We start from the raw sequence: 22,553 nt of genomic DNA, 5'->3' as shown, positions 1-22,553 counted from the left end.
TCATCGACTGTAACGCATTAGATGCGTGTTTTTTTTTTCTGCTACACTTTACCGTGAATATGGCTGTATTAAATCTTAGCCCATTCACATTTGAAAAAGGGAAGATGTTTTCTGGGCAGCCTGTAAACGAAGTTTAGGAAAGTTGCAAAAAGGAATGGCTCACGGCTTTCGCTTTCGTTTGTAAACAGTTAATTTTGAAGTCTCTGGAATGTAAAAGCCTCAACCTCAAACCTTCTAAAGAACCTCTATATAAATCAGATTCTGATCTCATCCTTTCTATGTATCACTTTCGTTATTGCTTCGCGCGCAAAAAACAAATCATCGCAAACCGAAGTAGAAACGGGAAGGGAGAATTTCGATCGGAGCTCCGGCGGACCACGTTGCACGCCTTACTGTTTAACACTTTCAATTCGGATCAATGACCTCGTCATCATCGTCTTTCCAGATTGAGAATTCGTTTCTTTAGATAAGATATACTTAAGAGTTTCCACTGTATTGATTTCTTCAATTTCCTTCTATTCATTTTTTTCCCTCTTCGGGAAAATTTCTTTCTCTGTTTCTTATTGATTTGTAATTTATTTTATCCAATCAATTTCAGGACGATAGGGTTCTTCTTTTTTGCTACAACCATGAAGGGCCATGAACCCAAGGTATTTTATAATAAAATTTTATGAATTAGTCTCTTCTATCATTTTTTAGGAATATTTCCTGGTTCTTGGTTTTGAGATTACTTAAAATGTAGCAAAATTACAAGTTGTTTACTTGCCTTTTTAGTAGTTTTACATGCACTGATATAAATATATGTTTCACTCAAATTTTGAATCAAATGGTGAGAGGAGGATCAAGCTGATTGAATGGGGATATAAGGCCAGATATGCTAGCAGTCAAGTATCAAATAGCTCTTTCCTGTTGCATTGGCCTTATATTATTATTGTTTCACAAGCTTTGGATATTGATGCGGACTTGATGTCCAACAGAGCTAAATGGCGAAAAAGGATTTATATACTTGACACCCAACTAGTTTGGGATTAAGGCTTTGTTGTTGTTGCATATATTGTTAAAAAATTATTATGAACTTCTGGGACAAAATGTGATGATATTATTGGCTAAGGGTCTTTTCTTTTTAACTTTTTTTTTTTTATATTTGTATGTTATCTGTTAACCTATCCAATTGTTCTTTCTATCTCTTGTTCTTTATGCTTATTGCTTAAGTAGTGACTTTGGTTTCTGTTATGTAGTAGATTCCCTAACAATCGGATCTCAAGTAGCAAAAAGAATAGAAATAGAGCAGAGAAAGAAATAGAGTTTTAGGGAGAAGATAATGGAGAGAATGAGAGAGAAATTGAATAGATTCTTGATATTTTCCAGAATGATCTTCAGTTACAATAGCTATTATTTATACGGCTACCAGCCCTTCCCATAATTGTTCCCACCAATTACAATCTTCCTACAATTTTCAATTCTTCAGCTAACTATCACAGGCCACCCTAACTATTCTGTTACTCTCACATACAATCACAGCCCATTATTCTCCTTATTAGTCATAACATTTTCTTTGCAATGTCTGCTCAAACTTTTGTATAATGTGCATTATTAAAAGTTGAGTATTAGTTGTGCCAAGTTCTTCTAGATTTGGGAGACCTAGTGTGATGTTTTGTTCTGGTCTGACCACCTGAGTTAACCTTCTAATTTGTATGGAAAATAAATGAAATAATGCTAACCATAAATACTTTTTCCCTATGATTTTTTATTTATTCACTAAAATTTCTGAATTAGGTGCATTTTTATTCCTGATATTTTTTAGGATTACAATGAAAATAATTCTTATTACGAACCCTACTAGTGAATGCAAAAGAAAAGGTTGTTCTATGCATCTTTCATTTGATTTGATTAAATCATCATATTGTTCTATTTTTCATTTTAAATTGCAGATGCCAAGAATGGAGGATATCCTTAATCTTCTAGTGCAAGATCCACCTTGTGCAGAGTTTTCTGCAACCCATATAAAGTGGGTGAAAATAGAAGGTGGTTGTCAAGGTGGTGATGATATTGCTCTTATTCCTTTTGCTAGAGTGGGTGATTTTGTAAAAGGAGAATCTTCAAATGCAGAATGCCCTGCCAGTTTCCGCATTGAGTCAAGGAGGAAGAGATCTGAAGGGAGCATCAGCAAACCAAGGGTTGATGGCTCTCTTGAATATACACTGTAGGTCACAAACTTTTGTGTGGTGCTTCGATGGCACCATCTTCTTTTTCCAGTTCTATGTTAAAATCATTGTAAAAAATTGGTGCTGCTTGGTTTTGTGAAATGCTCTCTTCCAAGAGCTACTTGAAATCATTAAGGTAAAAATCATACAGAATGAATATGTATTTCCCCCTGAAGCTCAGCATTTTTAATTCTTGTGCTTGAATGAAAGAGAGAACATTCAAGAAGAGAATTTTCTTAGCTTATTAGTGTCAAGTTCTCTTACTGTTAAGATATGTGCTTTTAGTAACTCTTTTAGTTTTGTCCAAGTAATTTCTGAGTTGTCATGGTCATTTTTCAGATATTGGTGTTCATATGGTCCTGAAGACTACCGAGATATTGAGTCTGGTATAGGGGATGGCTCTAACATCAAACCTGCAACTGGGAAGGGAAGTAGGCCTGGAAGGCACCATGTGATGAGAGGTTGCCTTTGCCATTTTACTGTAAAACGCTTATACACCCATCCTTTCCTGGCTCTTATCATATATAATAAAAAAAAACATGTGGATAAAACAGGGGCTCCTTGCCATGGGATACTTGATCTGGACGCTGTGGGGACAAGAGCTATGTATGCTCCAAGGATTTCAGAAGAATTGCGCCAGAAAGTAATGTTTATGCTTTATGTTGGAATATCTTTGGACAATATAATACAACATCATGCTGAGGTGGTGCAGGGCCATAGTGGCCCACACAACCGTGATGATTTTCTCTCTCGGAATGATGTTCATAACATGGAAGGGGATGTTCGTAACATGGAAAGGGTTCTTCGTAATTCTTCCACAAATTGCATGCAAATGATGATTGCAGTGTAAAAATGTGGGTGCAACGCCATCGGAAGTATGTTTTTTACTTCCAAGATAGTTCTAATGCCAATCCATTTATTCTGGGTATACAGACAGATTGGCAGTTGCAGCAGATGCTCCGTTATGGGCATAGTGGTTCTGGAGCTTCTCATTCAACATTTGGCTTGAAGAAACATAAGGTAATGTGCTATCTCAATTGTGAACTTAATACTAGGTTCAGGATTCTGGGATAACTGTCATTATCTGTTCCAAATTACAACTTAGGTTAATAATGAACTTGAGAACCATGAGTAGGATGTGGAGAAAATTTTAGGTTAAGAGGTTGTTGTACCGTTAGTCTTTTCTAAAAATTGGAAAGAAAAGTGTTCCTTTTTTTTTTTCTCCAAAATAATGCAAAATATGTTAAAATTTTGTTGCAAAATATGTTAAAATTTTGTTGCAAAAAATGCTTTTCAGGAGCAAATCTATATGCTCTATGCATTTTGGAGCTCTTGAAATTGCATGGTAAGTTGTGACAGCATTAACTTATAGAAGTTGCACATGAACCATCTTTCTACTCAGATTCTGAATAATTAATAATCAAGGTAGGTGGTGTCACATTAGTTTCAATTATTTTATGCTTTGTGACTTTCAAATTCTTTAAAACTCTATGGATAGGGTCATTAAGCTGATGAGACTTCTGGCTAGAAACCATTGTGACTAAAAGTTGAGTTGGAATGCATTATAGTATACTATGGCAGATAAAAGCTAGCTTGTGTTAATGCTTCTGGTGCCGATTTAGTAATCTTCCAACCCTTTTACAGTATCCCTTGTGTACTTTACTTGTTTTTGACTCGTCTCAAAATGCAATTCTGGTTGTGTGGGTCATTACCTCATTGATTAGTCCAGATATCCACAAATGGTTTGGTTCTCTAGCTGAAAAAATCCGGACCAAGGATCCCAGATGGAGGCCCAGTGCCTTTCTAGGATGATCCTTCCCTTGAAATTTCTGTCATAAGGTAAATTTCTTAGTGGGGCTCCTTCAAATTCATATTTTTAACTTTGATTTCAGAAAGGGAATATAATGCAAAGATCATGCAGATTTTGCAGAGAAGCTTTCCATTGTCAGGTGCTATTATGCACCTGGCATGTTCGTCGTGCTTGGATAAGAAGCCTTTTAAAGAAATGCTGCAACATTGATGTGCAGCGAGAGATGTTTAAGCAATTGGGCTGGATTTTGTATTCTACAAGAAGTGGACCAAATGTTGTGGATGCGATTGAAGAGTTCATGCAAGTATATGTTGACCAAAGTGTCTTTGTGGATTATTTCAAGAGGAGTTGGTTACCATATATAGGTGTGTTTCTTTTATGCTTGACCTCATCTTCTTCGAATCACACAGCTTCTCTTCCTTTGGTTGGAGGAACCTTTTTTCTACTTATCTGTTCTTGGACCTGTCTTTCCAATTATCAAAAGATTTTTCTCATCCATTTGTTTATTATTCATTGTTTCTTATTTTTTCCACAGCAGGTCATGTGCCACACTGTGTTCGGTAAATAGCTTCAATAGCATATTTGATATATTAAAGTATGAGAATAGGTTATTCTTTATGTACAATCTTTATCATGAAATTATTTTGCCGTAGTTGTTATTAGGATGTATGTTGGAGTATGATATTGAGCTTAGTAAGTGCAACATAATGAGATGTAATATGTAACATTGGTATTTGATCAATTTTCTAACATCTTCAAATACATTATGAAGTGTAAAAAATGACATATACATGAAAATTTCCTTTTGTCTACGGTTACTTTTCGACATTTTCACTGATGAAATATATGTGGAAAATCAAAATGGAGTAGAGTTTTAGACAATAAAACGTATATAGTGACGTATAATGGAAAATAACTGTTATATGGGAAATTGTTGGTCCATTGGAATATTCAAGTAATATAAAGTTATAATTTCATTGTTGATATATATCTAATACCATATTATCTTTTTTCATTCGGCTACCAACTCATTATGGCTGTTTAAAGTGTAAATAAAGACCTTGACTAAAGTTCCAATAAAAGGATTAAAAAAATCCTTGACTATGGCTTAAATTCTTAGCTGTTACATTTTTGCTTTGAACACTGTCATGGAATTGCCTGGTCCTTAATTGCACTGTCTTAGGTAGAGAGCCTAAATAAAACATATATGGACCTAAATTCTGAAAGTAATATGCTTTGAATGTAACTTTAATCATGCAATAACTGTTTTATTGTTCTTGGAGGAATAGGTTGCTAGAAAGGGAATTCGGAACTCAGGAGGAGGCAAAAAAAGTGAAGTAAAACAAACAAAGAAGAATAAAAAACTAAGAGAAATTAAGGACCAATCCTTGAGGAGAAAACTAATTCTCAACATATATAGATCTTATAAAAATTGTCATAAGAAAGCTTTTTTCTCATAGCAATAGAAATCCTAAGTCTTATTTATGGAATTAGGAGTCCCAATCACATTAAGATTTTAGAATCCTAATTAGGAATACTAAATTAAACCAAAATAAGCTAGAAAAATAACAAAATTCTTAAATAATAGACCTAATAAGAATGAAATTCCTAAATAATACTCTTAAATTTCCTAATTTTACAATGAGAATAATTCTTAAATTTTATCTTTCCATACTGCATTAAAAAGTTTTAGCCATAATTTTGTAATTTTGAACTTTGATTTTTAACTTGATCTCTCTTGCAGAGTTGTGGGTTAATGGCATAAGGTCTCTTCCTGTGGCTGGTGCAGAGCCCCTGGCTGCAATTGAATCCTATCACACGAGGTTGAAATCAAAGCTTTTTAATGAGCGACATTCCAATTCCTGGACGAGGATTGACTGGTTAATCTACACTTTGACCACTGAATTTCACTCCTTATATTGGTTAGATCAATACAGTGAAGAAAGTGGGTATTTTGCAAATATAAGGGATGAGTCTTTCTTAACTAATTCTTTGCATCAGGCTTTGCATATTTCTGACATTGATGTGATGTTGGATGAGCAAAATCTCCAACTTGCAAAAGTCATCTCTCAAACTGACAAAAGTCTAGCATGTATAGTTTGGAATCATGGTACAGAATTCTCCCTATGTGACTGTCCCTGTTCAAGGCTAGGACATCTTTGTAAGCATGTCATTAAGGTGGCAATCTTATGTAAAAGTCGGCAGGTTGCAAGGCCGTTATTGGCAGTTCAAGTTTATTGGCAGGCCTTGCTTACCCTTATGCAGAATCCTCCTGATGATCCTCTAGTTATCGAGCATGCAACTTGCTTGCAACACGATATCAAAGGCTTGGAAGACTTGTCTAGCAGTGGTTTGCTCCAGCCTTTACCTCCTGAAGTGAACCCTCAAATAGGAGAGAATCCGCTTTTTCCACATTTTCTTTGATTGGGCCTTTGAAAGGTGATCAGATTTTCATTGTCAGCTTTCTAGTTATACAACTGATGTTTTAGATGAGAACAGGAAATTTTGTTCCCTGTCTGCTGCAATTTGACTCATACCAAGTCATTAATTTGCACCAGCGTGCTTCAAAAAGTTCGGTTCCTGCGTGCATGAATTTCAGATTCTTCAGCAGTGTAGCTACATTGCATTGACTTTCGTATTTTGCCGTATCCTTAACTGGGGCTTGGAGAGAGACACACACACAACAAAGAAAAAAAAGGAAGTAGTAGAAGAAGAAGAATGAAGAAGTTTATTATCTCAATTCTCTAATTCTGCTGAGGTTAGTTTTTGAACCTTTTTAGTCTATTTTGACTCATGATATGTTTGGTCACCCAGTAATTCTTTGCATATGGATTAGTGTATCTTTATTGTTCATCTCAACCTGAAGTGTTTTGTATTTTTTTTTTTTTTTTTTTTTAAACTTTGCTATTGTAGGAAATGTGTAATATGCAAGTTACATGGTCAGGATCAACCACTGGTAACGTTAAAGTAGGATATTTGCCTGGAACTTTGCTAATGGTAAAGCACATTCATAGACACATTAAAGCTTTTTGTAGCTGCATCTAATGTATTTTGTATGGAATGTGTTGGCAGATGAAAAGCTTGCCTTTTTCAAGCCTTAGTTTTGCTTATCAGACGAGCTTGCAGCAATAGTAAGCCAGTCTACTAGAAATGAATCAATAAATTGGTGGTGTTTCATTAATTTTTTTGATTTGTTTGATAGAATGCAGGGAAGATCAAGGAGGCACATTCAATCACACATCGTGAAGAGGATTTATATTTTTCTAAACGGTCTGCTGATATTAATTGTTGATCTGGTATTTGGGATTAAGCTTCTTTTTCTATTTGGCCTACCAAATAAACTGAACCAAACATGAGAGAAAAGCAAAATATTTCAGGTCCTGGTATAGCTTTCTTGTTCTGCAATGAAAGCACTGGGTCATTGAGCATTTTCTTTGCAGTACAAGTGGTCAGGAATTCATATCAAGATTGATGCTAGATGATGAAATTCAAGAATTACCTTTTCGGAGCTAAAGAGATCTGATGGCCTACTTGTATATAGAATATCCTTGTTACGATGTATACGCCAATGAAACATTAGATCGTCTTCCCATTCAAAACAATGGGTGACATTGATCTCATCTCTGTAATTACATCTTCCATATTATTAACTTAAAAAAAAGCATGATAAAGATCAACCAAATAGGAAAAGGACTTTATTCTTAAAGCTTCATTTATTTCACCAAAAATATTTATTTTTTAGTGTTTGAGACTTAAGAAAATAGGTAAATAAAAAATATTTTTTTATTAAAGAAAAATTAAATTATTTTTTTAAAAAATAAAATAAAATAATATTTTTTATTTTTAGATTTTTATAATTTTATTAAAATGTAAAAATTTTACTTAACATTAAAATTAAATAATAAAAATATTTTTTATTTTTTATATATAAATGGTATTTTGCTGATGTGAAATTGCAAATAAACAAAAATAATGAAAATAAACAATGTTGAGAAGAACACAAATTATGTGGTTCTGCAATATGCCTATGTTCATAAAGCCACTGCAATTTTCTTACTATGGAAAAAAAAAATCTTCATTACATCATATTAAGATTATTTTTATTAAGGCTGTGCATAGTTTTGGGGTTTTAAGTTAAATTAAAAAGGTGTATGAGAATTAAAAAAAAAAATTATTACTATAAGAATCGGATGTATTTAATTAAATTTATTTTTACTATTTTGATTTTGATTTGATTCTAATTATTTATTAAAAATTGAATTAAAATTGTATTAATATCGTACTGAATAACTAATTTTATACAATTTTTTTATATTTTTAGATGTATTTTATAATTTTATTATATATAATTTAATTTTTTAATTGTGTATATAATTTAATATTATTTTTTTATTTTTATAACATTTAAAATAATTTTAGTATTACAGACACTAAATCATCTAATAATCTTTAATTATATAATTAAATCACATGTTAGTTAAATAATATTTTTTTTTAATTTTTTATTATATATGTATTTGTTAATTAAAGATTGTGTAAAAAATAATATAAAATTCTTATTAAAAATGTATTTTTGATAATAATATCACTATTTTAATGTTAATATTATTATTTTTATTGTTGTTTTCATATTAGAAATTTAATATTATATTTTCTATTGTAAAATGAACACAAGAATATTATAATTTTAGTGTAAAAATCGAGATCTAAAATGAAATTAAAAGTAAAATTAATTTAAAAAATAATCAAAACCATAGTAAAATTGATTGTAGCTAAACCTAAATCAGAATACTGAGTCTGATTCCTAAAATTCCAAAAATTGAATTCCAACTCTAATTCCTAATTAAAACCATAATGAAATTGGAACTGAACGCCTAATTCTTATATAAGCATATTCAAAATACAATAATACTTCTTTTACGTGATAATCTTTAAGTTTTTTTTTTTTCTGGTAATTCTCTTAATATGATTCACTCAAACTCAACACTTAATAACACCATCTATTTTTCTTCACTATACTATTCTTATTTTAGCTTGAATCCTACCTACGTATTGCATGCAATTATTCAAACACACGAGAAATTAGCTTTGATTAATAGATGGCTAGAAGGATTTTGTATCACATTCTTTTGCTTCTTGTTGGGAGAATAGTTAATACATGAGAACCAATGAAGTTATCAATTGGGTTGGCGAAAGGAGAAAATCTTTCTAAAGAACAAATCAGTTATAAAATTATGGTGGTGGTGGAGATGCATATGGGGTGCCAATGATTGGTGGAAATGGGCCATTATATACTAGAGCTGGTAGAGGTGGTGGTGGCTGCGATGGTGATGGTGGTGATAGCAATGGTGGAGGGTGGCATGGTGGTGGTGGAGGTGGAGGAAGAGGAGGTGAAGGGAATGGAGGTGGTGGATGGGGAGATGGAGGAGGGGAAGGAGGTGAATGAATTATTGGAGGCAGAGGGGAAGGAAAAGGTAGTGGTGGAGGAGGTGAAGAAGGTGTTTGGTGGAGGAGGCGAATAAACTGGTGGAGGTGGAGGGAGAGGGGAAGTTAGTGGTGATGGAGGCAAATATAATAGTGGAGGAAGCGGCGGTGACACAGAAGGCAGAGAAGGGTTGTGACAATTAAAAGCTTTACAATCAACTTCTAGTTTAGATAAGAACATTTTACATTGCAAATGAGATCTCTGCATTGACGTGTCCCTTAAACAATTCCTGTTATCATTAAAAGCATCCAACGCCAAGCACTCGAGTGTCTCACCAGTGATGAAGTTATAAGCAAAACTAAAATTTTACAAATTGGGAAGTGAGCATAACCTCTTAGGAATAGTCCCTGAGAACATATTATGAGACACATCAAGATGATCCAAGCTCTTCATTTCTCCAATTGCATTAGGCAACTCCCCCACCATCCTGTTATAACTTGCATAAAAAACTTTCAAATTCTTGAGCAACCCCATCTCCTTAGGTAGACATGAATGTAGCCCATTGTTCGCCAAGATCACTTCGTTCAAAGTTTTCCACATTTTACCGAGACTTGTAGGAAGGCATCCATGGAACTTATTATTTGCAAGAATAATAACAGATACCGGTGCATTACTAAAATTTTCAGGCAACTTGAAAGCAAACTTGTTATTATTTATAAATATTGCATCCAAATTCTTATCAAATAGCTTCCTCAAAACTTTACCTTCGAACTCATTGAATCGAAGATCAAGATAATTGAGCTCTGGCAAATCAAGAACAACAGAAGGAAACCTACCGGCGAAACAATTATTGCTTAGATAGAGCTCGTACAGAAGCTTAAGTTTCTTCAAACCTTTTGGGACTCTTCCATAGAATCTATTGGAGTTGATATGGAAAAATGACATGCCTGTAAGAAGTCCTAGCTCTTTAACCAAATTGCCAGCAATGTCGCCATTTTTCAAATCGATCCCAACAACAATTTGAATAAATGAATTGTCAGGAGCAGACCTCCCTGCAAAACCGAGGTAAGACTCATCATTCTCGACCCCTTTAGACTGAACGTCTTCGTGAAGCAACTGGAGTTATAATTCGTTCACCTCGACCTCTCTCGAAAAAGAAGAGGGAACCTTTGTACATGACGTAATGACCCATACATAGTTAGGCTCTGATATCAAATGAAATGAACCTGCATAACTGCAGTCAAAAGCTAGTTTACAAGGGGAGATTCACAAACTCATATATATAACACCCAATACCCAACACCTCCTTGCAGAACCAATGTGGGACTCATCATTATACCTCACCTTTGGGGTCATATTCAAATTTGTGTTTAATTGATACATTCTTTTTTTTTTTTTTTTTAGTTAAGGTATGAGATAGAAAACAAAAATTATTTAAGTGTTTATCAAGAAAAAATGTAATAATTCAAACGTGTAAATATATATTTAACTTAACCTGTACGATGAGATCTATATATTTATGTTTTAAGTATATGATAAATCAAATCTAAATAAGTTTTTCCTATTTTACATGGCCATGGCAGCTGCCCATGCCTTCAAATTCTTCTACTTCTAATAAACTCGTTTGCTTGCTAAACACCCTTTTAGTTCATAATCATTCAAGTAAGTTTTTTCTACACACGAATATACCAATTCAATCAATTTATAAATATTATATTATAAAATTTTTATCTAAATTATATTTATTATAAATTTAATACACAAACGTGTATGTAAATTTTACATATAAAGTGAATGGAATTTATTTATATGTCTTATGTTAATAATAGATCAGATCTAAATAAATTTTTTTCATCATATTATATTAATTAAAATTATGATAATTGTGGCATATAAATAAATATTGATAATTTTATATTAATTGATTATATAAACACCTAAATGTCAATAATAATTTTTCTAATCACTCAACAATAATTGAGACCAAAGCTTCTAATCCTAATAGCCACGTAATGGTTGCTTCCTAATTATTGAAGATTAAGAATTTAAGATTAAGATTGTGCTTCATTAAGAGATGCATGTGCCACGTATTATTCTTTTCACATTATGTTTCGTTTGTTTCCAAAATAACTTATTTGTAAACAATATTTTTAATGGAAATTATTTTATAAGAAATGTTTCCATTAAAATATTTTTTATTATTTGATTGTAGTTTTAAATTTATGATATATGTTTATATTATATATATATAAGTATTCACATTTTAAAATGTATTTGGTTTAATTATTTATTTTTAATTTTTGACTTAAAATATAGTTTTTAACATGTGAATCAAATTAAAAATAAATAATTTAACTTTTTAATAATTTAAGTATTTAGTTAAAAAGTATTTAAAAATAATTTAATTGATTAAAATTATTAAAAAGTATATGTACCTAAGTATTATAGTTATTAAAGTAAGATAGTATTGATATTTTTAAAAAATATTAGGATAATATAACTTTGTATTTGGTTGAAGAGTAGTTTTAAATTAAATAAATAAGTTATAAGTAAGGTATTATTATTTATGATTTTTTATTTATTTTAAATAATTAAATTAAATATTAATTGTTAAAATTAAAATTAAAAAAATAATTTAATTTTTTAATTAAAAAATATTTTTTTCATTGATTATTTTCTTCAACATTTTAAATAATTATAATTAATAATTAATAATTATATATACAATAATTATATAAAATAATTTCTTGATAATCAAATTCAAATTAAAATGAAATTAATCAATTTTCAATTGTAAGACCATTTATCTATTCATGATTTTGAGTTGTGTGAAATAAAGATTTTTAAAAGTTGGATTTGGTATATTCATCTCTCTTTCTCTACGATCATCAATCAATATTAGACTTAAATTGACAATTTAATTAAATTCATCTCAATTTTTTTTTAAATAATGGGTGACGTGGCCCCTCTACGTGTCAAGTGGCAAACGTGGGAGGCACCATTGATTAAAATTATAATCCATTCATTTATTTTTATATAATATTTAAAATTTTTATATAATAATTAAAAAATAATTATCACTTAAATTATAATAAATATTTTTTATTTAAATTAAATAACTTTTATTTCACATGAAAAAATAAATTTTAAAAAATTATAAAAATAATTATTATATTTAATAAAAAAAATAAAAATATAAAAAAATTAATTATTATTTTTAATTTATAAATAATTTTAGATAAAATAATTTAAAAATATATATATAAATAAATAAAGATTAAACAGCTCAACCATCTGTATTTTTCTTATTATAAAAATTTAATTTAGTCGGAGAAAAAAAAAAAAAAACTCTTAACTTTAATTTAGTAGATAAGCAAGGGAAAAATGAATACAAATATTCGTGCCAAACCATACTCGAAAAAGATATTTTACAATAATCTTTTACACGTCATCTATCATGCGTTAGCCAAAATCTTACCCCAACCTGTCGGGCCGACTAGGACACGTGTCCGCCGTCTACGGCCCTCTGTCAAATTCAGAAACGGGAGCCGTTCACGGACTAGCATCCGCTACAGTAAGAGCTATAATCCCATGCTGTTGCGGTCCATCCTTATCTCATCTCGGACCGACTATGTCACCATCACTTTATCTCACACTCTTACCTGTTGATATCACCAACGATGCGTGTGTTTTTACATCGGACGATGCGTGTGTTTTTTCCTCCTACGCTTTACCGTGAATATGCCTGTATTAAATCTTAGCCGATTCACATTTGAAAAAGGGAAGATATTTTTTCTGGGCAACCTGTAAATGAAGTTTAGGAAAGTTACAAAAAGAAATGGCTCACAGCTTTCGCTTTCGTCTGTAAACAGCTAATTTTGAAGACTCTAGAATGCAAAAGCCTCAACCTCAACCTTTCTAAAGAACCTCTATATAAATCAGATTCTGATCTCATCCTTTCTATGTATCACTTTCATTATCGCTTCGCACGCAAAAAACAAATCATAGCAAACCGAAATAGGAACGGGAAGGGAGAATTTCCATCGGAGCTCCGGCGGATCACGTCGCACACCTAACTGTTTAACATTTTCAGTTCGGATCAGTGACCTCGTCATCATCGTCTTTCCAGATTGAAAGTTCGTTATTCTGTAAAAATTTTTCGTAATTAAAGTTTTTATTCTACCTCCCTAGCTCTCTTTGTTATTGCTGTTCTCTGTGCACTTTATGGTAACGTATCTGTTCTCAGTATCGAGCAAATGCTGGATTCCTTTTTGCTTTTTTGGTTGCTTTATGGTATAGCTAGGTTAGGTTCTGTGTCTTGTTTGGCAAACACGGGGTAAGAGAAGGAAAATTTGATTTGAAACTGAGTTTTGTTGTGTCGTTTCTGAGAAAACCAAAATTTGGAAAAAGTTTTTAAAGAAAGGTTTTTCTGAATTTTGGTTGTCTCAGGAACTGTAACTTGCAAAATGTTTGATGTTTTGAATTACTTTTCCTTTCTCTTTCTCTATCGTGTTATTAGATATGGAAACATTTAGTTGTTGTGCATAATTGGAAAGTAAGAGGAATAGGAGGTGGCTAATCAGGAGTTTGTTTGAGTGCAATATTTAGTTTCGGGTTGGCATGTCTGCTTGATGTGTATAATTTGTGCTCTGTTGATTCCTGTGTGGAGTGCAGTTTGTTCTTGCTGCTTGTGAAGTGGGTGTTTTGCTATTTTAGACAATGTTTCAGTTGTCTCTCATCCTTCGTAAATATTCCATGTGTGCTGCTGTCTTTATTGGATAAAGTTATTCTTTCGGCATGCGAATCAGCGGTGTGCGTTTGTCGTTTTCCTTCTGTTTCTCGATAGTTTCCTGTTAATATTTTGAGTTGGACAGTTATTTCTGTGTATAGTAGTAGCTTTTGCTGATATTTTTAGAAAATAAGTGTTCGGTCGGTTTGATATCGCTGAGGGAATCTTTCTTGCGGCTGGACTTTTTCCGCATATAATATTTTGGTTTTTTTCCCCCTTTCAGTTAAACTTTATAACTTTGTCTTCAATTAAACTTCACGGTGAATTGTGTTCTTGATTAAGTGGGAAAAATGCTGATGAAATGGATTCTTGAAGCTGTTTCTATAATATTTGATATTACTATGAAGACTGATATCTTTGGAGAAAATAGATCACATCCTTTTGGTGACTATTAGTTCCATTTTGTATTGGTCTTTAACTTCATTTCTGGCATGATACTTCCATGTACTCTGTGCAAGTTGTAGGTAATTAAAGTACAAAACAGCTAAAAACATATACAACGATAAACTCATCAACAATCACAGTGGGAAGTTCTGGATAAAATTTCACACTTGATGGTAGCTTTATATTTTCTGTTACGGTCTTGTGCTTGTTGATTACAGATGCGATGCCTTATACATGGGTCTGAGTTGGATAACTCTCTTTTCTTGTTTGTCCTTGAAATGTGACCGGCTAATCAAAGTAGCTATCAAAGATCTAGTGGGAGGGACATATCATCAAGCAGTCCTTGTTTTCTAGAATTACTGTTAAGAGTCCCATATTAAAAGAGACATCAAGTTTAAGGGGTTTATAAGTGTCAATGCAAGTAACTAATTGGTTAGTTCTAACCTTATAAATTGTCCAAGCTCAAGTAAGGCTAATCTTTTTAGCCCATTCATTCACCTCTGCTCTGTTAGGATGCTAGAATGAATTTCTTTTGTTGATTTCAATTATATATATCATCAGTTGCAAGCATACAAGATGGGAGAGTGCCTGTGTAGAATTAGGAGCTCTCTACATGGCAGTGTTCCTCTTGGATATGCCATATTAACCAATTTTGGAAGGTTAACACCAAGAATACATGTTTATTTATCATACTTATGAAAAATAAAGTGGTTCTGCAATAAAGCAAGGGATTTGAACATGTAGGACATAAAACAGTGATGCACACCCACTTCTGTAATGACATTCCCTCCAGACACTGAGCCTAGCCTTAAATCTCTTTTCCTTCATCAGTCACTTCACTCGAATTCTTTGTATCTATGTATCCTTTTCTTTCAACTGTTATTTGAAATCATGTTCATAGAGCTAGATGACGTTCACTGACTCATGCCATCAAACCAGTGGGTGGTAGGTATTAATACTTAGGTCTATATCTTTTTTCAACTCCAATTTTCTTCTAGAACAAACCTTTCTTAGTAGAATGGAGATGTGCCCTATTGATTTGGGGAAGTTGGTGGTTGGAGAAGAGCAAGATCACTTTCTGGAATGGGCGGTAGGTTGTGAACCTCCTAGCTGTATGAAAAATCCCCTGACTTTAGATAACAAGCGAACCAGCTAAGGTCAAATAAGCCTTATCCGACACAATGGGAGGTATCTGATGTTCCAACGATACTAATTTTTTTTTTTTTTTTTTTTTTTTTGGGTAAGTTCAGTTTTCAGAGGAGACTTGGTTCAGAGTTGCCAACTGAGGTAGGCCTGTCCTTGATGGACAATCAACAAGCACATTTCTGCACTCTTTCCCTCATGTTTTATGACTTCTTAGAATGCATTTGATTGTGGTGTATTGCTTTTACCATAGGTTGAGGCCTCTAATGGTCAAGTCCTCTAATGGTCAAGTCCAGCATAATTGAACTTGGTTCTGGGACTTCTTCAAGGAATCAACTAATCATGCAATGCTATTCTTACTAATCACAGCTGAAGGCATTGGAGTATCTCAGTGCTGCATATAATTATAATATGGTTTTTATAGATCTACTTGTTTTGATGATTCTTCTCTTGGAGTATTGCTGACTGGACTTTGGAGCTGTTCAGCCTTAATTGGATTATGTTGTTGCTGATTTCAATTGATCTGCAGCAGTATAGAAGAAAGCAACACACATGGGAGGCTTGTGTGGCTTGATCGGGTGACTAAATATCCTTTGAAGGTTTTAGAATCTTTTCTAAATATGTTCCTACATGCAGGTCATCTTGGGTTGCTGCCTGCTCGTAGAGTCCCATTATTGTCGAGTTTGAAGGCATTATATGCAATGGAGGAAATCAAGAGTTTTGATAGTCTGCAAATGGTGCCAACCATTCAACATTCTGCTAGCAAAGACAGTGAAACAAAGTCAATGGATTTGCACTCTCAGCAGCTGAATGAAGAGTGCATAGTTTCAGAAGAATCAAACAAGATGAAGATTTTGGAAGTGCTAGATAAAGGTTATATGAAGTATGGGTAAGGTCCTTCCCTGTTTGTCTTCTAGTTTTACCAATTCCTTTCACTACAATTTATTTATATCTTATGCTTCCTTTGCAGATGTCCACATTATCGCAGAAGGTGCCGTATAAGAGCCCCTTGTTGTGATGAGATCTTTGATTGCCGTCACTGTCATAATAAGTCAAAGGTGAGTTATTAGTTTACTCTCACTGTATGTATGCATTAATTGATCAGTTTGTTCATTTGCTTTATTGATAGTGCACAAGCATCCAGCTTGGCTGTGATTGGCTTACAGCTCAAATGCTTTGTGGGAAAAGAAGCAACAGTGTTGGAAATGTAGTTTTTCATTTAAATTTCTCTATTTTTTACCCAACTCTTATACATTTTTATTCAAGAGTGGTTGAGAGGAGAGATACTTGTAAGGGCTATTAGCCCATAGAAGCCAATTTTGATCAGGAATCATATGATTCCTGACTCCCACTTCAGATATAAAGTCTGGGAAAGGGGAGGCAAATGAAACAATACAGGGTGAAAATGATTTAAGAGGGAATATGATTAGTTATCATGACAAACGAGAGAAAGTGTGTCACGTGAAAGATCTATAATTGCCCTTTCTTTGCATCAAACTTTTTTATTTTCTATTTCAGTTGCAAATCAATTTCCTTGTTTTATTGTCATTTTGAAATTGTCGGCACCTCATGCAAGACAATTTTGTTTTGATCTATTAAAGGACAGACAGTAGTATGCTTGTTAAAAACTCCTGCATCTAACTAGTTAAGAATCAAGTTCTACTTGTGATTATGCATTTGTTGCACTACCTCGGTGCTATCATCATATATGGTGTGGAATTCAACAGTATGATTCACTGGATTACTATCTTCTGTTCTGGCATGCAACTATAGTAGAGTTTTGTTTTGGATACAATTAATTGCAGCTGTCTGTGTTGATGGCTAAAGTTAGCTCTGAGAACCAGTAATTCTATATTTTTTGAATATTTGTGTTGGTGAATTTTAATATCATCAGATATAACTAAAATTTTTGTTTGGTACAGAACAATATCAATGTTGACCAGAAGCTTAGACATGACATGTCGCGCCATGAAGTGAGACAGGTACTTATTGGTTTTCCTTCCATCCATGGGTTATTCTGGTAAATACATCATGATTTTATTAAATATTAGTATTATTCTGATAACATTTTCTTTCCCAGGTGATATGTTCACTGTGTGGCACTGAACAAGGGGTGAGTACTTTTCGTATTCATAATATCACATTTAGGCAAATTCATGTTGGAGAGTTATGGAATATGAATAAAAAAGCCTTTTATGATCGTGTACCTTGTAAACATGGCTCCTAGATGGAAGAATACAGAAACAAAGAAATAAAGTGAGGGGCTTGAGATTGGAAGATTATAAACGAAATAGTTGATTTCATCTTGGCTAATTTATTACCATCTTTAAAAAATGTTTAAATTTCCCTAAAATGGAAGTTAAAACTAACTTTTTTTTCCTTGCATATCATTTCTGTGAGAATTGGCATTTGGATATGTAATTGATATCATTCGGGGCCGGTTTGCTGCTATGACCAGGTTCAACAATTTTGTACTAACTGTGGGGTATGCATGGGAAGGTTCTTCTGTGAGACTTGCAAGCTGTTTGATGATGATGTAAGTAGCTAATTCTATCTTTTTATTGGTATGTTTCGCCATGAATTAAGAAAACTTGTTTTGAAATTGGACTATGAATTTTGGTGCCAAATGTAGCATTGATCATGTGTTATTGTGCCATAATAGGATTGTCTTACACAGTTCTGCATTAAGGTGTGGTGCAGATCCATAATTTTTTTTTTTCTTTTGGCAAAATCCTTTATGAAGCCCATGACATTTTGGAGTTTTGCTGTTGAGCCCTCCAACTGGTAGTATGTTCTATTAGTTCCTTGAACTATTTAATCTGGTGTTATTGATTACTAATTTAATTGCAAAAGATACAATATTGGGTATTATTATAGCAAATGCATTACAGATTGTAAACATCACTGTTGTACCCTGAACGTACGAATAGTTTATTTCCTGATATTAGATCCTTGGCTTTTCTTAATGGCAATTCTGCTTTTGGGTCTATATTATCTCTTTTTTATGTGAAAATAGTACTAAATAGCACCAAATTGAAAAGATTTAGGGATCAACAAAAGGTAACTTCAGTTAAAGGGCTCAATAGCAAAAACATCAAGGGTTCTTTAATGCATTTTTCCTTTTTCTTTCGAACTATTGGGATTGACATGCTAATTTAATCTTATGTGTTCACTTGCAGACATCGAAGAAACAGTATCATTGTGATGGCTGTGGGATTTGCAGGTATGCCTATCTCTCTGCTTTATAGCTTGTCTTTACAATAATTGGAGAAAGAACTACTCTCTTTTAGCGGCAGGCTAAAATATATCAATTCTCAAATTCCTGGTTATCTGGCATTATTTGATGAGAGGAGAACCATTAGAACAAAGATGTACAGTGTTTGGGCTGATACTAGAAACAAGCACTTCCCTTTCAATCTCCATTTTTTTCCATTTAATTATTTTGTTAAGCAAACATTCCTGCTCCTAAGATATTACTTTGCAGAAGATTGATTAAATTATCAAAAATAACTTAATAAACATGGTTTAAGGTTTGCCTGTGGATAATAATAAGAGATCTTTTGTCCGTGACTTTACTTGCAGGAACACTGAAATTGTTTACTATATGTTTCTTCCACCTAAAAAAAGCATTGTTGATTCACTTGTGCTTTTTTTTTTTTTTTTTTTTTTTGGCTACTCTTCTGTGTGTTTTTGAATATATATCTAACTAGAATTTATTACTTGGCAGAATTGGAGGTCGTGAGAATTTCTTCCATTGTTACAAGTGTGGTAAGCTGCTGCTTTCATATAAATTTTGCAACTATATTTTTGTTTGAACTCTCGAGCAGTTATGAATTATGACATGATCAACATGCGGAATTGTTCTGCTCTGTGTGCTGTGTAGGCTGTTGCTACTCGATTCTTCTAAAGAACAACCATCCATGTGTAGAGGGGGCAATGCACCACAACTGCCCTGTTTGCTTTGAGGTAGATTGTCTCTTGACCCTTTTCTCGGCTATTTCTCTCTTATGATGATAGATCAATGCATTTGGACAATGGCTAGTGCCTAACTCTGCAGTTGTGATTCAAATGATTATATCTGCAGTTTTTATTTGAGTCAAGATATGACGTAACTGTATTGCCATGCGGACACACAATTCATAAGAACTGCTTAAAGGAGATGAGCGAACACCACCAGTAAGTGCCTTGGCAGTTTCTGTTCCTATTCTATTTGATTCCTCAATCTTTTATAAGCATTTTGGTGCAGAATATTTACAAATGATACATTATTCACTGTGACAGATATGCTTGTCCTCTCTGCTCGAAGTCAGTTTGTGATATGTCTAAGGTATGGGAGAAATTTGATATGGAAATTGCAGCAACGCCAATGCCAGAATCTTACCAGAATAAAATGGTGTTCTCTCTCTCTCTCACTTTTCCATTCTTTTCCCCTACTGTTTTAAGCTGTTCTTTTACAAAGCAGCATGACGTTGTAAATACTGATGGTGGTCTGTTTACAACAGGTTTGGATCCTTTGCAATGACTGTGGAAAGACTTCACAAGTACAATATCATATTGTAGCTCAGAAATGCTTGGATTGCAAGTCATACAATACCCGTCAAACAAGAAGCTGAGATGGCAGACTGTATAACTTAGGAAATTACAGTGGTGATAGCTTCAAATACGGGATGCATCATCAGTTTGGGGGGGTGTTAATTTGCCTTTTCAGCCACCTGAGCAATGCTCATGGATGGGATAATGTATGATCCTGTGGTTCTGCATCCCGTTGTATCTTTGTGTGGTTCCCCCTTTTTTTTTTCTTTTTGTGTCTTCTGTTTTCTTTGTACCTGTGGTGAAGTGAATCAATGTAGTCAAAATGTTGCTTCTCTCCCATTTTCCCTGGTCCTTTCCTTGTGTTTCGTATTTTCAGAAGTTAAAAGGGTGCTGACGAGGCCCAGTGCTGGGTACGTGGTTGTAGAAGTTGGTAGAGCAAAATATGTTTCTGATAGGCTCCTACGGGAGGTTTTATGTAGCCGTCTTGTGAGTTTCTTTTATATATGATTCTTATGAAAGCGCATCTTTGGGTGGTGGTTGCTTGAAAAGCTATGGGGATTGAGTTGTTATAGTTACTGACGTGTAATAAAGTTATCTTCAACGTGAAAATTTCCCCATATCGAGAATGCAAGTTCACTTGTAAACTTTGCAGGTGATTGAAAAATTATATTTGTGGTCAGCTTTTTTGGATAATTTTCTTAGCGCGTGATGTCAAGTTTGAGAGATTGAAATTGCTTTTTATACTAAAAGCATCATCATTTAAAATACATGTTATTAAAAAAAAAAAGTAATTTAAGAAAATTATTTTATTATTTTAATATTTTTATAATTAAAATTTATTAAATATAATTTTAAATTATTTTTTAATATTATTTAATTTTTATATTTAAGAAAGTGATTGTTCTAATAATATCAAATAGACTTTTAATTGGTCTTATGGCTTCTTGTCGTATGTATAAGTGTTGCTAATTTATTTGGATTAAAATGGTTGAATGTTGCAATTACAATAGATAATCACAGGTTAACAAATTAATGAATATAATAAATTTTATATATATTAATGTAAATCACAATAATTATTAATATAAATTTCAGTTATATAAGTACAATATTTATCAAAATAATAACTCAAATTATTAAATATAATAATATTTTAAAAGTTATCATGGAATAAAATAATTATTTTAGTAAATAGAATGCATAAGATTTTTTTTTTTTTTTTTAAATTGAGTGGGTCAACAAGCCAGCTCCGCCCTTACTCTATGGCCTATCTATACAAAAAGCAACTTGATTAACAGATAAATGCTATGTTTTAATTTTTCTAAATAAGAATTTGAGGAATTTACTTGGATATAAGCCGGACTTTATTCCACTTTTTTAATTATAATGAAAAAATTCAAAATTTTTGATATTTTTATAATTTTAGTCAAATTTTTTATTTTATAATTAAAATTTAATTAATTATTATGATTATAGTCAAAAGAATTAAATTAAATTTGAGAAAGTAATGATAAATTACAATATAATTTTTAAAGTTTTGTTTAATTAAAAAATAATTGATTGATTTAAATTTTATATTTAAATATTTTATTTATTATATAAAATATGTTTACATTTATTTTAATTGAAAATTTATATTAAAAAATTAATTTTATTGATTAAAATATATTTTAATATAATAAATAATTTAAAAATTACATAATAATAAAAAAATAATAACAAAATAAGCATATTGTAATTTTTTTTTTCAATTATCAATTACGCAAAATAATTACATTATAATAAAATAACTAGTCAAACTACATATTGAATATAGGCCATATAATTAATCATAAAAAATAATTCATAATTTTATAAATAAAAATTACAGTTAATCTTTTTAAAATCATATCAATTACTCATTAATTTAGAAAGATAAATATATCAAACAATAAATTGATGACTAGAAAAAATTAAATAAAAAATTTAAATGAACTTTATTATTATCATGTAAAAAATTATTATTTTATTAAAATGTGATTACTTTACTATAATTGATAATTGAAAAAAAAAATTATAATGTAATTATTTGTATTTATTTATTATTCTATAATTTTGAATTGTTTATTATATTAAAACATATTTTAATCAATAAAAATATTTTTTTAATGTAAAATTTCAATTAAAATTAATATAAAATATATTTTATATTATAAAAAAATTTTAATATAAAATTTAAATTAATTGACTATTTTATAAATTAAATAAAATTTTAGAGATTATATT

At 31.9% G+C, this 22,553-nt stretch overlaps 2 protein-coding genes and 1 pseudogene across 14 annotated transcripts; 2 read left to right on the top strand and 1 right to left on the bottom strand.

Moving 5' to 3' along the window:
* The first annotated feature begins 45 nt into the window (after positions 1-45).
* On the top strand, positions 46-6,715 carry LOC110651109 (uncharacterized). 12 transcript variants are annotated; one of them, XM_021806317.2, is made up of 7 exons: positions 46-650; positions 1,932-2,025; positions 2,110-2,203; positions 2,544-3,224; positions 3,502-4,043; positions 4,126-4,609; positions 5,759-6,715. In XM_021806317.2, exons 1-4 carry the CDS (start codon positions 630-632, stop codon positions 3,052-3,054), a joined length of 720 nt encoding a protein of 239 aa, XP_021662009.2. In that variant the 5' UTR covers positions 46-629; the 3' UTR covers positions 3,055-3,224; positions 3,502-4,043; positions 4,126-4,609; positions 5,759-6,715. The 12 variants fall into 12 exon arrangements, with proteins under 12 accessions (XP_021662009.2, XP_021662010.2, XP_057985911.1 ...); XM_021806318.2 differs by having other exon boundaries at positions 1,932-2,203; positions 2,544-2,665; positions 2,759-3,224; XM_058129928.1 differs by having other exon boundaries at positions 54-492; positions 599-650; positions 1,932-2,203.
* Positions 6,716-9,246: 2,531 nt separating this feature from the next.
* On the bottom strand, positions 9,247-13,554 carry LOC110651113 (leucine-rich repeat extensin-like protein 3; annotated as a pseudogene).
* Positions 13,237-20,897, top strand: LOC110650302 (probable E3 ubiquitin-protein ligase RZFP34). Of its 2 annotated transcripts, XM_058129932.1 has the most exons (12): positions 13,237-13,575; positions 16,392-16,644; positions 16,726-16,813; positions 17,678-17,737; positions 17,836-17,868; positions 18,214-18,291; positions 18,935-18,978; positions 19,483-19,523; positions 19,639-19,721; positions 19,840-19,931; positions 20,037-20,148; positions 20,258-20,897. In XM_058129932.1, exons 2-12 carry the CDS (start codon positions 16,457-16,459, stop codon positions 20,366-20,368), a joined length of 930 nt encoding a protein of 309 aa, XP_057985915.1. In that variant the 5' UTR covers positions 13,237-13,575; positions 16,392-16,456; the 3' UTR covers positions 20,369-20,897. The 2 variants fall into 2 exon arrangements, with proteins under 2 accessions (XP_057985915.1, XP_057985914.1); XM_058129931.1 differs by lacking the exon at positions 13,237-13,575 and having other exon boundaries at positions 16,030-16,644.
* Positions 20,898-22,553: the final 1,656 nt, after the last annotated feature.

Source organism: Hevea brasiliensis, chromosome 11 (assembly GCF_030052815.1).
Source record: "Hevea brasiliensis isolate MT/VB/25A 57/8 chromosome 11, ASM3005281v1, whole genome shotgun sequence".
Lineage (NCBI taxonomy): Eukaryota > Viridiplantae > Streptophyta > Magnoliopsida > Malpighiales > Euphorbiaceae > Hevea > Hevea brasiliensis.
This window is presented reverse-complemented; position numbering and strand designations above follow the sequence as displayed.